Source organism: Antechinus flavipes, chromosome 2 (assembly GCF_016432865.1).
Source record: "Antechinus flavipes isolate AdamAnt ecotype Samford, QLD, Australia chromosome 2, AdamAnt_v2, whole genome shotgun sequence".
NCBI classification, from domain to species: domain Eukaryota; kingdom Metazoa; phylum Chordata; class Mammalia; order Dasyuromorphia; family Dasyuridae; genus Antechinus; species Antechinus flavipes.
In genome coordinates, this window is record NC_067399.1 from 161,411,628 (window position 1) to 161,427,020 (window position 15,393).

General features: G+C 36.3%; 1 protein-coding gene across 1 annotated transcript in view; it reads right to left on the minus strand.

The window, feature by feature from the left end:
- PCSK2 (proprotein convertase subtilisin/kexin type 2) overlaps positions 1–15,393 on the minus strand; it is a 294,327-nt gene that overhangs the window by 154,425 nt on the left and 124,509 nt on the right. The window contains exons 3-4 of the mRNA XM_051975892.1: positions 7,564–7,677; positions 4,814–4,922 (exon numbers count right to left, since the gene is read on the minus strand). Coding sequence (XP_051831852.1) covers positions 4,814–4,922; positions 7,564–7,677 — 223 coding nt within the window. The remainder of the gene's footprint in view (positions 1–4,813; positions 4,923–7,563; positions 7,678–15,393) is intronic.

Consider the following 15,393-nt stretch of genomic DNA (forward strand, 5'->3'; position numbering starts at 1 on the left):
TGATTTTCAGTGAAGTATTCTCTTCACTCACTTTTTAAAAATCTTTTTCTAATTGTCCAATTGAGTTCTTTTGTTCTGTGGAATTTTTTTCCATTTCGCCAATTTTGTTTTTTAGAGAGCTGTTTTCTGTTTCCAGTTCACTAAAACTATTTTTCAAGGATTTCACTTCTTTATCCACTCTCTCTTTAACTTTCTCCAGGCTCTTTTGCCAAGCCTCCTTCTCCTTTTCCCAAGCTTCCCTCTCCTTTTGCCAAGCCTCACTCTGCTTTCCCCATTTTTCTTCTAGCTCCCTTGTGAGAGCCTTTTTAATCACTTCTATGAGGTTCATCTGTGCTGAGGAACAGATGATCTCCTCCTTTGGGGATTCACCTGGGGACTGCCTGTTTTTAGTCTCCTCAGGATTTAGAGTCTGCTCTCTATCTGTATAGAAGCTGTCAAGGGTTAAAGTCCTCTTCAGCTTCTTGCTCATTCTGTCTAATAATCAGAGACAAACTGGCAAAGAAAAACAGAAAAAACTGGAGTCTTTCTTTGGGGGGGGGGCTGGGTATGTTACCAAGCTTCCTCTACAGACTGCAGGGGGCAGCAGTGAGGCACTAGCAGGACTGTGTGCGCCTGCGCTCTGAGATCCCAGAGTGTGCTGAGTCACTGTGGGGGGGAAGGGGGGGGCGGCCAGGTCCCGAGAGACTCCAGCTGTTTGGGGTTGTATTCTTCACCCCCCGTGTTTTTAGCTTCTCTGCTGGGCTGCTGACTTGCTGCCGGAGCAAAGTATCCAAACCTGTAGCGAAGCTCTCCCCGCAGAGACGGCTGCGATCACTCCCCACCCCCTCTCCAGTCTGCTCCCGTGCTCTCACTGCCGCTGCCCGCTGCCTGCGCCCGATCTAAAACCGTCCCAGCCCTCCAGTAAAGACAGACCTTTCTTTGCGAATCTCAAGGACGGCTTCTCTTGGTAACTATATGTGGGTTTTTTTTCAGTCAAGCATTAATTCAGAGGCTTGTAATGAAGTGGATAGTGAGAGAAAGCGCGGAGCTTATGCAGCTGTGAGCCTCCTCTCCGCCATCTTAACCGGAAGTGCCTGCATTGATATTTTCCAAAACTCTCTTCTCTTGTTTCCTTACATTGCCTTTTTTTTTTTTTAGCATTAGTTCCAAATTTCCTGGATTTAGTTATCATCTCTATGCAAATGATTACCAGAACAATACATATGGTTTTCATCTCTCTTTGCTCCAGGCCCACGTAAGTAGGAGCTTATTGAAAACTTTCCATTTTCAACTTAATATATCCTGAACCGAAATAATCTTTTCTCCAAAGTCCCCTATTTTTTTTTTTTATAATTCTTCATTTCCTTTAATGGCACCACCACTCTTGTAGTCACAAAGGTTCACAAAGTGAGAGTTGTCTTGGACTCTTAATTCTTAAATGAAACTTTCCTCTTTGCAATTTTTACCCATTATTCCCAGTTCTACCTTCTGGAACCAAGAAAAACAATGAATACTGAAGATAGCTATCATATACTCCTTTTTTTTTCCTGAGGCAAATGGACTTAAGTGACTTGCCCAGGGTAACAGATCTAGGAACTGTTAAGTGTCAGATCAGATTTGAACTCACATCCTCTTGCCTTCAGGGTTGGTGATCAACCACTGCACCACCTAGCTGCCCCCTATCATATACGTTTTGGACGTTCAATACCATGCCTCCAAATGGATACTTTTAGCTCCTTCCCTTGCTCCTTTACTTTTCAGCTCCCTTATGTGTCCTGTCTTCTCCTTTACAATATAAACTCCTTTGGGGAAGGGACTGTCTTTCTTTTGGTTTGTATTTGTAACCTTAGCATTTGCTGCCTAGTAGTAAACCAGGTGCCTACATAGTAAATACTTATTGCTTGCCTGACTATTTCATCCAACAGTATCAAATATAGTACAGAAATCAGGGAGGATGAGAACTGTGCAAAGGTCATTAGATTTGTCAATAAAAAGAATAGTTTTTATCTACTTTCAAAATAAGCTCAAGTGTTATCTCCTATATAAAGTTTTTCTTGATCCCTTCAGCTTCTGGTATCATTTGAAATTACTATATAGATCTATATCTATCTATCTATATATCTATATTCCATATTTATTTATATGTGCATTTTTTTAACCTAATAGAATGTAAGCTACCTGAGGATGGGGGCTGTTTCTTTTTTTTCCCTTTTATTTCTTTTAGTCCCCATAGTCTAGGTACTTAATAAATGCTAATTGATTGATTGTTTGATTGATTGACTGTTAGTTTCTTATACCAAAGTGCCATACTCTGCTCTCCCCTACATGTAACATGGGAGTATCACTGAATGGCTCATGGAGAAAGAAGAGACATCTCTAGCCTCTTCTCTTCCAATCTTCTTTAGAAATACTTTATTCCTCACCAAGAAGTGAAGCAGAAAGTTGCGGCCAGAAGCTGACCACTTTGCTGTCTTCAGAGAGAAAATTATATTGTGTATAATTATATCTATCTGTTCCCTTAAATATTGTAAGTCTAGGGCAGGGGTAGGGAAGTCTGGCTTACAAGCCATATAAGGCCCATGAAATTGATTGCTAAGGCAACTGCAAGCAATGATGAGCTGGAAGCTAAGTACAACAACCTTCCACTGCTTGAGTTCTATACATTGATAATTTTGTATGAACCATGAATGACATTATAAATGTTTAAATGGCCTTTGGCAGAAAAAAGGTTCCCTATCCTTGGTCTATGAGATGTGATTTTTAAGTTCAAGCTAAACTTCTGACTGCTGTTTTTTAATGGGGAAATGAAGGCTATAGGCTTTATATCCAAGGCTTGACTGCCTTTCCTACCAAATACTAGATCTATAATAATACACATAGGAAGTGGCAAAAACAAAAACAAACAAAAATTTATTTATTCAAACTAGAGAAAATATACATAAGAGAATATATACTAAACAATATAGATTGAAAGAAATGGGATATCTATTTTGGAAATGGGGTATCTATTATTGTTATGAACTTATCTTGACTAGATTAGTTCTTAGATGACAGATCCAGAAGGAAATGGGGGAATTCCCATTGGGAGTGAAGTAATTAAATCAGAGAGAAAGAGAGAGAGAGAGAGAGAAAAAGAGAGAGAGAGAGAGAGAGAGAGAGAGAGAGAGAGAGAGAGAGAGAGAGAGGAGGGAGGGAGGAGGGAGGGAGGGAGGGGAAGGAGGAAAGAAAGGAGATAGTTCCAGATTTCACTCAAGGGGGCAGACAATTCCCTCAAGTTTGTAGTAGCAAACTAGGGAAAGGAACATGATGGAAATAGTCAGTTCCTCTCATGTCAGCTTCTTTCCAGAGTGTTATTCTCTCTCTAGTCATTTGGAGTGGGATTTGCATTGTCCTTCTTCTTTCTCAAAGCTGGAAACCAGATTTACCTGAAAAAATTGTAGATTCCAGAGACTGGAAAGCACTCAAAATGCCTGGAGCTCTCATCTCTCCTGCTACTGTGTACTCCATTCGATCCCTCCTGAAAACTCAGGGAATTGATCTCTAGCAATAAGGAAAGAATCTTATACCAATGGACTTTAGGACTCGGGTTATATAGTTGAACACTGAATTAACATTTTTCCTGTTGTACCTCCTTGTTGGATTATATAAAGCTTGTGCTACATGAAAATTTTCAGGTTGTTGTTTTGTTTGTTTTTCCAGTTGCTCTGCTGTTGTATAACCCATACATCTCTGATCTGATACTTGTGAAATTTATTTTTTTGAACCTAATATAAGATGTTGCTTTATGTAATCATGATAATGATAATATATGAGGAAGAGAGCTCAAGGACCAAGATAAGATGAAAAAGGTTTGACAAGTGACATAAATTTTAAGGACAGAGCAAGTATAATGTAAATATCTAGGGAGCAGTGTCAAGGGCTGGAACAATACCTAATGGTGTCAGGAGAAAAATGAAAAGACTCTCAGGGAAATGCAGTTTGTCTTTTTTTTCTTCCTCTACCACTGGTTTACTTGTCTTCTTTAGATTTCAAGAAAATCCTCTGTTCATGTTCCTCAGGATCATGGAAAATTAACAAGTTCTGTTAGATGACTTAGGATCATCTTGGTACGACGTCTTTAGATGGTATTCCCCAGGAACTTCTGGGATATGGGACCCTCAGCAGAATGAAGCCAAAATTTTCTATGAGATGATACCAGTATTAAAAGTTAATCTTGTTCCTGCATTATCCCTTTGAATTGATGGAGAAGTGTCAGGTTCATGCACTGAGGTGAAAGGGAATGAGATGAAACATGAAAAACCATATCTTAATGTTATCTTTTCTCTAGGAGCTGGAGAAAGGTAAGAATTTAGTCATAAAATGGAAAGACAACATGGCTTAGGCTCTACATTATCAGTCAATCAACAAACATTTATTAAGAGTCCATCATGTTCCAGGAATGGTGCTATATTATGTATCTCATCAACACCTTTTGAAGAATAAATATGCTTTTTCAGTAAGCTTCATTGCAAAGAAAGCAAACATATAAATTTAGGGGTATGCTGAAGCCAGCCTCAACCAACTCTTGGATGCCAATAGCCAATGGCCAATTTTTGGTGTGAACATTTACACTTTAGAAATTTGGCACATGCTACAAATCAGGGATTGATTTATTGATTGTCTAGACTTAAGAAAATGATAAAAAAAAAGAAAATGATAAAGAAAATGTTTAAATAGGGCAGATTAAACTCAAAAGTGTAGTATGTGTTTTTGGACGACTGGTTGTTAAATATCTACAAGATATCCTTGGACAAATTCATGTTCTCAAATGATATAAAAATTTTAAACTACTTACCATCATCCATGATTCCTATGGTAACTCCTTTTCCTGTGTACCCTAGCTCCCAGGCTTCAGCCACATTCAAATCAAGTCCTGGAGTCCCATCAGCTTGTCCAGTGTTGATCTGATACATAAATTTAAAAGCAGAAGAGCTTTACTTATTTTGTGCAGAGTACTTGGAGTTTTCATTTCATATCTACTGCAATGGTGCTTTTATGTTCTTTTCCTTATTATGGTTTCTATATATTTATTATAAAATGTTATTTGTGTATATGTCATATTCTACCTACTACCTTATAAATGCCATGGGGGCATTTATTTTTGTATTTCCCACAGTGTTTTGTAGATAGTAGTCATTTCAAAAATGGATTATGGAATCACAGTTATAAAATTGGAAGGGATATTAGAGGCCATTAGTCCAACACTTTTATAGATGAGAAAAAGCAGGAACATAATAGTTAAATAATTCACCTAGGAGAAGATAGGTGGTGCAGTGGGTAGAATATTGGACTTTGGAATCAAGAAGACGCATCTTCATGAATTCAAATCTGGCCTCAAACAATTAATGGTTATGTGACCCTGGACAAGTCACTTAACTCTGTTTGCCTCAGTTTCCTCATCTTTTAAATGATCTGAAGAAGAAATAACAAACCATTCTAATGTCTTTGCTAAAAACAAAACAAAGCCAAAACCTTAATGAGGTCACAAACAATTGACATGACTGAATAAGAGCAAAAAATTACCCAGGGTCACAGAGCTATAAGTATATAGGTAAAATTTGAACCTAGGATTTCCTGAATCTCAGGCCAGTATCTTCCTATCCATAATATCATTGGTTTACTTGTCTTCTTTAGATTTCAACTGGTTTCTAACTGGTTGTTGAATAAATGAGTGGTTACCATGTTTTACTGTGTAATCTAATGTGCAAGGTTGAAAATAAACTCATGCAAAGTAATAAGATACCAAATTCACATTTTTGCTCTTCTTTTAAGTCCTGATCCTTATTCCTTGGCAGGGTTCACCTCTCAGACAAGACTGTAATGCATTGATTGTTCTATGGATCTTTAAGGCAAGCCATTCCTAGAAAGGTATTCTTTCAGAAAGCTTTTGATGACTTTTTAATTGCTTTTTCTCAGTCCTTATTTTTGAAACCTCTCCACAGTATTTGACACTGTTAGGGGAGGGAAAATTAAGAGTCTGGGATGACTACTAGAATATGAATCTGGGTGACTACAGGGTTAGTTCCTTACTGGAAGTAGCACAGAATAGATTTTAAAACATCTAAAATGCATGATGTAATTGTTGTGCATGATCTTTATACTCACATATATTGCAATTTCCCTAAGATTTAGTAATACTCTTTGAGATAGCTATGGCCAAAAAAATATCGTTTGTGTTGTATGTATTTTGGTTATGAACTTATCTTAACTAGATTAGTTCTTGGATGACAGATCTTGGATGACAGATCACTAAGCCCAAGAGTTTCTGGTTTCAAAGAAACTTTGCACATCAGAAGACTTTATGGTTACAAAGAATTGGCCAGGGCTAATTCTTCACTGGCATAGCCTTCAAAAAGAGCTGTTTCAATGCCAAGGGTTACTTCTGTGCCAAGATCATAGTATCAGAGATTCATAGCTGGAAGGAACCTTAGAAACCATTAAGTCTAGCCCTTTTTTGTTATAAAGAAATTATGATTTAAAGAGATTTAATGACTTGCCCACGATTACACAATTAAATAACTGAAGTAGGGTTAGTAACAGATTCTTGTAGAGCTCTATCCACTGTGACATATAAGCTCCCTCAAATACTGATATTTAGCCAATCAAATTGGACAGCTATGAGAAGAAAATACAGCCGTATTTGATTCTCTCTCTTAGGAAGGGACCAAGTTTACATTCCAGGTAGCCCACTTTTCTATCTTGTCTTACTCCTTGGTTGCTGCCTTAAAACAGAATTCAGAAAATCAGCATGTACACTTTTAAAATTAAAGTAGCTCATTTCCCCTTAATGGCCTGCCCTGCTGACTAGTATTGGAAACACCTAACCCTTTTTGAGAAAGTAATCCAACCCAGATGAGTCCTAAAGGGCCACTGATAATCCTCAAAAAAAGTCTATTTCTTACAAGCCAGACTGGTTTTCAGTGTTTTAAATTCCATGGCAGTTAAGTGCCATAGAACTTAATTCCCCCCAGATGTTTCCAGTTCCATGTATAGATAGATGTTCCCTTAATCGCCAAGCTCTTCTCTTTGTACCTTTGTGATGTCCCCTAATGTAGCTTTTCCTTCTGATTTCATAGGGTGCCTTCTTTCATTCCTGTGAAGTACTCTCACTTCCTTATCTGTGTACATTATGTAGACATGCATATAGGCATTGTATATGTAGACATGCACAGGATTATGGGCAAGTAAACTCACACATATCTCTTCCTGTTCCTGAAAAATGATTTCAAGGATTTGTGTTAAGCTATTGGTAATATCTTTGGACTTATGAAGTGAACACAGTTTGCTTTCAAGAAAAGCAGGTTTGAGGCAAAGATGCATGGAATGAGAAGCCGTGGGCCCAGGCAAGAGAGCCAGGAAGGAAAGCTGACCACTTCCAGAAGGTGATTAAATAAAGTAGAACTGTATTCTTTACTAAATGCATTTCCTTAAAGTTGGCTGCAGGCTATTATTCATCACCAACAAAATTGGGAAACATAGAAATGAATTCTGAGTTCAGGTATTCAAGAAGAAAAACTTGGTAAAAAAAAATATTGAGAGGCTTACCAGGTACCACTGCTTTGTAAATAGGGGATCATTCATGTTGATGTCAATTTCATTAATGTCTCTATAACCACGTTTTTTCCTGTCAAATCCTTCCTGCTGCAAAGCCATCTTTACCTGAAATGACAACGTTGATGCATTATGCAATAAGATATGAACACTGCAAAGAACAGAAGAACCAATCCATAATTCCTTTGATTTGTTTTCCAGGGACCAGATTCCATCTATATATAACACAGTGCTTTCTTAATGGAAGCCAAATTAATCTTATAGATGTTCTCACCCTGAGATTGCTTCCAGTGAATGTTTATTTGTGCTCATGGCAAACAAATAGGCCTTGATGTGTGCTCCAGGGGTATTTTTCTTGTAATAATTGTTGGAAGGCAAAATGAATATATTCATAGAGATAATGATAAGGAGATCAGGTTCAGCCAACTGTTAATATTGAGTGAAATAAAACAAAAGAAAAATACAGCTACGAAGAAGAATTAGATCAAGCCATGCACTTAAAGGGAAAGAGGAGGCAAAACAGCATCTATCATTCTTATGGAGGGTTTGCTAGCATTTACATTTGTTGACAGAGTACTGCACCATCACAGCTTGGAAATCTGCCAAGAAAATTGCCTGGGAAGCGAGCAAGCTCTGAAGCAAAGTACCAGAATGTATAAGTGAAGTAACACCAATAGAATTTGATTAATGATGGCATTGTCTTCACTATGATCAAACACTTACATGTTGGACAGACAGAAATCTAAACTATAGGATGTGAATGGCATTCTTCTATAAGGACTGACACATTTAAACCTGACTTTATTTATTGCCATTCAGCTATAGTGATAACAACGTCTTGACTCATAGAGGATACCATGATTTAATAGTAGTAAAAGCTAATTCACTGCCCCAAAACAATAATGAGTCTCTGAGGAAAGTGGAGGAATATTGCCAGAAAGTGAGTGTGGGAGCTAGGAGTGTACTGCAACCAACTTTAAATGATTCATGAGAGCCAATTGTTAAATTTTCAGTTTGAACATTTATATCTTGGAAATTGGCAAGTGCCACAGATAAAGGCTTGACTTATTATTTTATTGACTGACTAGACTTAAGAAAGTGATATAGAAAATGTTAATGATGTGAATTAGAATTTGAAAATATGTCCTGAGTTCATTCCCCTTCTCCCAAGAGGTGGTTGTTAAACGTGCACCAGCATACCTAAGAATGCCATTCTAAAATAGTATGAGAGTGAGCACAAAAGAGTGGGGGAACTTGAAAATACTCCCAAATACTTGAAGAAAAGTCAATTAACCAAAAACATTTATTAAACATTTACTATGAACAAGATATTGTACTATGTATTGAGGATATAAAGGTTTGTTCTTTTGTCTTTTCTGGTACATTGTAGAGAGACACTGTTCAGTGATGGCCCTTGAATTTCAAAGAATGATGAAGAAGGGCGTGGGAGAAGGAATCTCAGATGATTGACTCTCTAGTTCAATCCACACTTGAAAAGGGATTCTTCCTACAAGATATCTGGAAAGAGTACATTTAACTTTTGCTTCAAAACTTCCATTGAAGAGGAACCTACTATTTCCAGAGATAGCAATTTCATTTTTTAGACAGTTCTAATTGGAACAATTATTAGAAATTAGTTTCCTTTTTTTTTTTGCAATCTCTACTCACTGCCCCAAATTACACTACTGGGATTGAGTAGAACAACTCACTAAATGGACAGTAATCTAATCTCTTTCCATTTTTAAGTGAAATAGTTGAAGATTTTAAAAAGTGAAATTTAGCATTAATTTGATGTGGGAAAGCTGAAGAGTTGTGACCTGGACAATTGGATGATATAGAATTGGAGAAATGATTCTATTCAAAGAATAATCTTGAATGATTTGATATTAACTTGGGAGGAGGTCTTCAGTGGATCTCTTAGAGATCTGTACTGGTTAATTTTTATATAAATAACTTGGGTAAAGATAGAGATGACAGACTTATTTGGGTTAAAAAAGTAGAGTTCACAAGTACAAAATGGGGGAGAGGCAGTTTAGTCAAAAAAGATCTGGGATTTTTAAAAAGTTGGGAAAGAACTGGGGGATGCAAGCTCAATAATGTGATCATAGCAAACAAGAAAATTAATATTATGTTAGGTTATATTAAAAGAAGCATGACTTCCAGCAATAAAGAGATGTTGATTTCATTGCACTTTGATGTGTTCAGATGCCATTTGGAATCTTGGCCTTAGTTTTGGGCCACTTTTAAAAGGAATGACATTGATAAATTGGAAGATATCTAGAGAAACAACTGAGATGATGAAGGGCCTCAAATTTATGTGATACACAGAGAAGTTGAAAGTTGGGGATGTTTAGCATAGAAAAGAGAAGATTTAGGGGAAAGATTATTGCTATCTTTGAGTATATGAAATACTATCTTGTGGAAAGAGGATTAGATTTACTTGATCAAAGGGAGCAGAATTGTAAGCAGTGAGTGGAAATTACAAAGATGTTAAATTTAGGTCTGATGTTAAAAAATTTCCTAAAAATTAGAACAATCCTAAAGTGGAATGGTTTGCCTTGGGAAATTGTTGATGAATTCTCAGTAGCAGTATAATTATAACAAGAGGTTTTAAGAGAGGCCCTTTGTAACAGAGATGTTAAACTGAAGCACCAATAGTGTAGCCCACACCAGAATAGAATATAATTGGAAAATGTTTGACAAAAATAAATAAAAATGTAGTAAAACATAGAAAAATGTTAATTTGTGGTTTTCCAAGTCAAGATGCAGCTGCTGCAGGGATAAGTATCTATATGAATTAGACAACACTGCCTTATAACAATCATATTTTCTTGAGATTCACTTTCTAGAATCTCCATTTAGGGAGGGTTCCTCAGATGATCATTTCTTCTTTTCCCATTAGGATTCATCACATGCAAGTCAAAACATCCCCCTGTAATGTAATCACCTTGAAACAAAAGGTGATTTTTCTTTCTTTGAAAACAAAGGCAGACAACAACTCCTCTGGATTCTCAAATAAGACCTACATTGGGTACCATTTATCCACTTTTCTTTCTCCCTGCACACTCCCTATTTTTCAGCTTTCTTTTAAACACTGTCTTTCTTTTTAGAATATAAGCTCTTTGAGGGCAGGGACAGTCTTTCTTTTGGTTTGTATCTGTATTTCCAGGATGTAGCATAATGCATAGGAAATGTTTAATAAATGTTGTTAACTGATTTCAAGATAAGTGAAGAACTTATAAGAAATAGAGTGTGCTGAGTTAGGCAAGTGCTGATACCTAAGGTATGTGGTATAGGTATATCGAGGGCAATTCTGATTCTATGTGAAATGACGTAAGTAAAATAAAGACATGTTTTATGCTGTAATTCAAGCAAAAGATCTCCATTGCTTCTTTACCGAGCTTAAAAATCACAGTGAAACTGTGGTTTCTTTCTAGAAATGTACATTGATAATGAAGAGGTTCACTATAGGCTTATTTGAACTCTGCTCCCCTGGAGGGCTCACTAGTGTTTCTTTTTACTTCCAAGAATAAGGCATTAAAAGATATAGCAATTAGTCATCTCTCAACAATGATTTTTTTTAAGGGAAAAAAGAACAATGGGTTTATACCATTTTAGGTTTTATCTGAAAACATTCCAGCATCTCATCTGAAATAAATGAAGTCCTTGAGGGAGCTCTTTAATTTGTGGCTAGGATTTATTTTGGGAGGAGAGGGGAACAATATGAATCATTGAGGGGAATCATAGAGTCTGAAGACTCTAAACCAGTTTCTTTGTAAAGATTTAATCCTTAAATTTTTTTTTTAAATTTAGGGATATTACAATACCATTCAACATTTAATTAGGTAGAATACATACTAATAAAATTGACTCAATTTTTTTCTGCATAGTTAATTTTTAATATCATGAATTAAATTTTATTAAAAATAAACATTGCCTCTTGAATGCCTGACCACCACTGCTTCTTTGAAGCTCAAGAATTGAATTACTTTCTTTACAACTTTGAAATCTCATTTCCCTCATAATAAGGGAATCTATCCTGAGACTGAAGATCCTGAAGAATTATCTGGTCCATTTTCTTTCCTTCCACAAGTACTATGTTTGAACTATTCATGAAATATGAAAATCTATAGCATTAAAAAACACCTTTAGAAAAAAAAATTCACACTGCATGAGAGCCAGACCATAAAAATCCCCACTAATTCAAAATCCCACTCATTGTTTAACTTAGTTTTTCACCCCACAGGTTATGCAGAGGCAATGAGGTGGTACAATAAGTGAAAACAGTACTTAACATGGAGTTTGGAATAGTGAAGATCAAATCTAATCTTAGACATTCAGTAGCCATGTGATCTAGGCACATTACTAATTTTTTCTTTGACTCAGTTTCTTTCTAAAATGGGGATAATAGCACCTATTTCACAGAGTTATTGTGAGGATCAATGAGATAATTATTATAAAGTATCAACTCTACACTCTGTGCTTATAGCATAGTGCTTGTTCATAATAAGTTTTATATAAATATTAGCTATAATAATTATTATAATTACATATTATATATGATATATATCTATATAATAATAATAGCTAACTTTATATGTTAGAATAGGCTAACCTTGGATAGGTTAGATAGGAGGCATGTCCTTCCTAGCATATTGTAGGCACAACACAAATGTTTATTCTTTATCTCCTACATCTAGAGTCCTTTCATCCCCTTTCCTTATTTTACTCTACTATTACTAACCTTTCATGTACCATGCTTTGCATTTTTATATATAATTATCATTTAGTATTTTACCAGGGGACTAATTTAATCAAAGCTTCCCCCTCTTAAACTAATATAGTCTTTGCAAAGTTAACCTTAGCAGTTGCTTTTCTAAATGCTTCTCTATCCATGGCCAGTGGCCTAATTGCTTAGATTAACAAGACTTTTGAGAAGTGGAAAGTACCTATTATTATAGAAGGTTTTATTTATAGGAGCAGGGAAACATTGTAATTCAGGCTCATTTTTTAAACCTTAATACAAAATTTGCTAAAAAAAAAAAAAAAGCAAAAACAACCCACATAAATAAATACATTGAGGAATCAGTGACAGCATTCCATTTGTACTTAATTACATTTGGTATTTTTACAGAAAATGGGAGGGGGAAATGGCCACTGGAGATGGTGAAATAGTATTGACTCATGACAAGATAGCAAGAGAGCAGTCATTTCCAGTGACGTCTTTTTATATAAGTGGCACTTTTCTTCTCCCTTGGGTTTTTCTATATAAAATTGTCATTAAATAAAACTATAAATTCCAGCATGTTTATTGAGGGTCTGAACTGCTGCCCACCAGCACCCCATGACATCTTCAGTCCAACTCCACCACCAGTGAGATCCATTATATAGCTATTACAATAACAACATAAATAAAAAGCAGGAATCAAACTGAAGTCCTGAAGGGAAAATAAAAGAAAAAAGAAAGAATTCAGATATTTAAGTTACTGTGTGTGCTTGTTTTGACTTTAAGGTAGAAAACAATGAAGGACACAGTCATATCTGCAAATCTAGTTGAGATTGAGAGTTGGTTTCTTGAGGGGTAAGGGACTGTTTAACTTCAGTTTTTGACTCCTTAGCCCCTAATATAATGCTGTTCACAGAGTAGGTGCTTATTAAATGCTTATTGCATTCAATTGAATTAAATCTGCTCCAAAGGAAGATTTATTCTCTGAACTCAATTTTCATTCTTTCCTCATGCTGACTTGAGAAAGGGAAGAAAAAAGTGCTGAGGCTTTGTCAAAGTTTCCAAAGGCCATCAATTTAATGTTTAATAAACACTTCTTTGTCTGCTTTGTGAATCACTAAGTCCTCATTATGGGTTGAGGGTGCTTTCTGAAAGGAACAAAAGAACATAAATGCCAAATTTTTATACAATGTCCTACTAAAAACACCCACAGATGACCTTGATGATCATCCAGGAAGAGTGGAACAGCCACTGAGGCTAACGAATGCAGACTTTCCCATTTGCCTCCTCATAGTTTTTATTAATCTATTCTTGAATGAAAAAAAGGATTGTCCTGATGTTCATCTACAAAAAGGGATTGTAAATGAAGAAGAAAGGTACTATTCATCTCTTTACTTCTGAAAATGAATGGAATATACTTTAATGGAAGACCAAATGAAATACCTGCACTACAACCTGAAAGTGATGGGGAATGGGGGAGGAAAACTGACAGTTTAGGCATAATTTTAGTCACAGATAATAGGAAGTGAAATAATTTCTTAAGAGACATACATTTTCACCTTGATAGTAGCAAAAGTTTTAGTTCTACTTGGGGGGAAAAAAGGGAGTGACAACCACCTGCATCATGTCCCACAACACCATATGTTTCCAAAGCAGGCCCCTGGGTCATTTTGACCCACTCTCCTTTTTTCGATCAGCTAATGGAAAACCAACTCATTTAAACTACTAAGCAAGAAAGACCTGCCAGACCTCATTTCTATCCTTGTCCTAAAAACAGAAATCCAATCAGCAAGACCAGTACCTTTCTCTCTTCCTGTTACACTGAATCATCAAGTATAAATGCAACACTGAATACTCAAAACAGAAGCATTGGATAGATCCTGATGAGGGCTGGCATGGTCCCATAGATTAGGAGGGTCAGCTATCAGCTCCCTGAAGACATAAGTGGTTGCAGTTCATATGCTTTTCTGCCAGCTTCCCCTAACTCAGGCTTAGGGGACTGGCCTTAGTAAATAGACACCAAAATGAGGTTTGGAAGCACTGAAGCTTGGAGAAAGTGATAAAAGAAGGGCGCCAAGGTCAACCTCTGGGCTTCAGCAGTCTAAGAGGCTGTGGAGTGTCCCAATTTCCTTGTTGAACAGGTTGGTTTACTTTTTTGGATAGCCTAGTTACAGACAACACATAAGTCTTAATATCAAAGATTCAAAATTAAACTATGATTACACTTGAATACATAGCATTGATTTGCTGTTATGATGTTAATAAGGAGATAAACCCAACAAATTTCTTCCCTCCTTTACGTGAATGAATAAAATGAATTGTGAAGAGAGTAGATTGCTAGAATTGTTTGGCTGAATTTCAGTGACCACAATATTAGTAAATTGCTGTCTTTTAAAATATGATATACAAATTATACAAAGAGAAGAATCAGCTCCATTAGGAAGGAATTGAAATGAAATCTTTTAGTAGGGCAAATGGTAGTGGGATCATTTTGGAGTCATGTGGAACTGGGGTATGATTTGTCAAAGGAGAAATTAAGGCAAAGTGCTCCAGGTAATTTAGAGAAGGGAGGGATGTATAACTTTCATTTGGAAAGAATTAGAAAAGGTTTTATGGAAGAGGTGGTACCTTAGCTGTGTGGAAATGTAAAAGGAACATATTCTTGGGATGGGGATGGTCTGTGAATGTGGGGAAACTAGAGAAAGCAGAACATTAGGAAAGGCTTATGGTCTAGTCTTGATGTGGCGATGTAGGCACTTCATGATTAGGCACCAAATGTTGGGATTCAGTTATGGAAAGAACCATTCTTTCTCTTCTGACTCTATCTGACTGCTAGTCAGGCAGTAAGTATAGGTTCCCCAAATCCCCAAAGCTAACAATATGGTGCTGTTTCCTGCTCAATGTTGGTGATCAGTATTTGGTTTCTTTGGACATTCTCTTCAGTAAAAAGTAGGATTACTTAGAAGAAATTACAGACAAAATGGAGGGACATAATAGACCCCAGGAGTGGTAAATATGAAATAGAATGGGAGAGCATATAATTAGTAAGAAAGATGTTTTGATAATTAATGATGAAAAGACAAGTTCCTTAGTGAAAC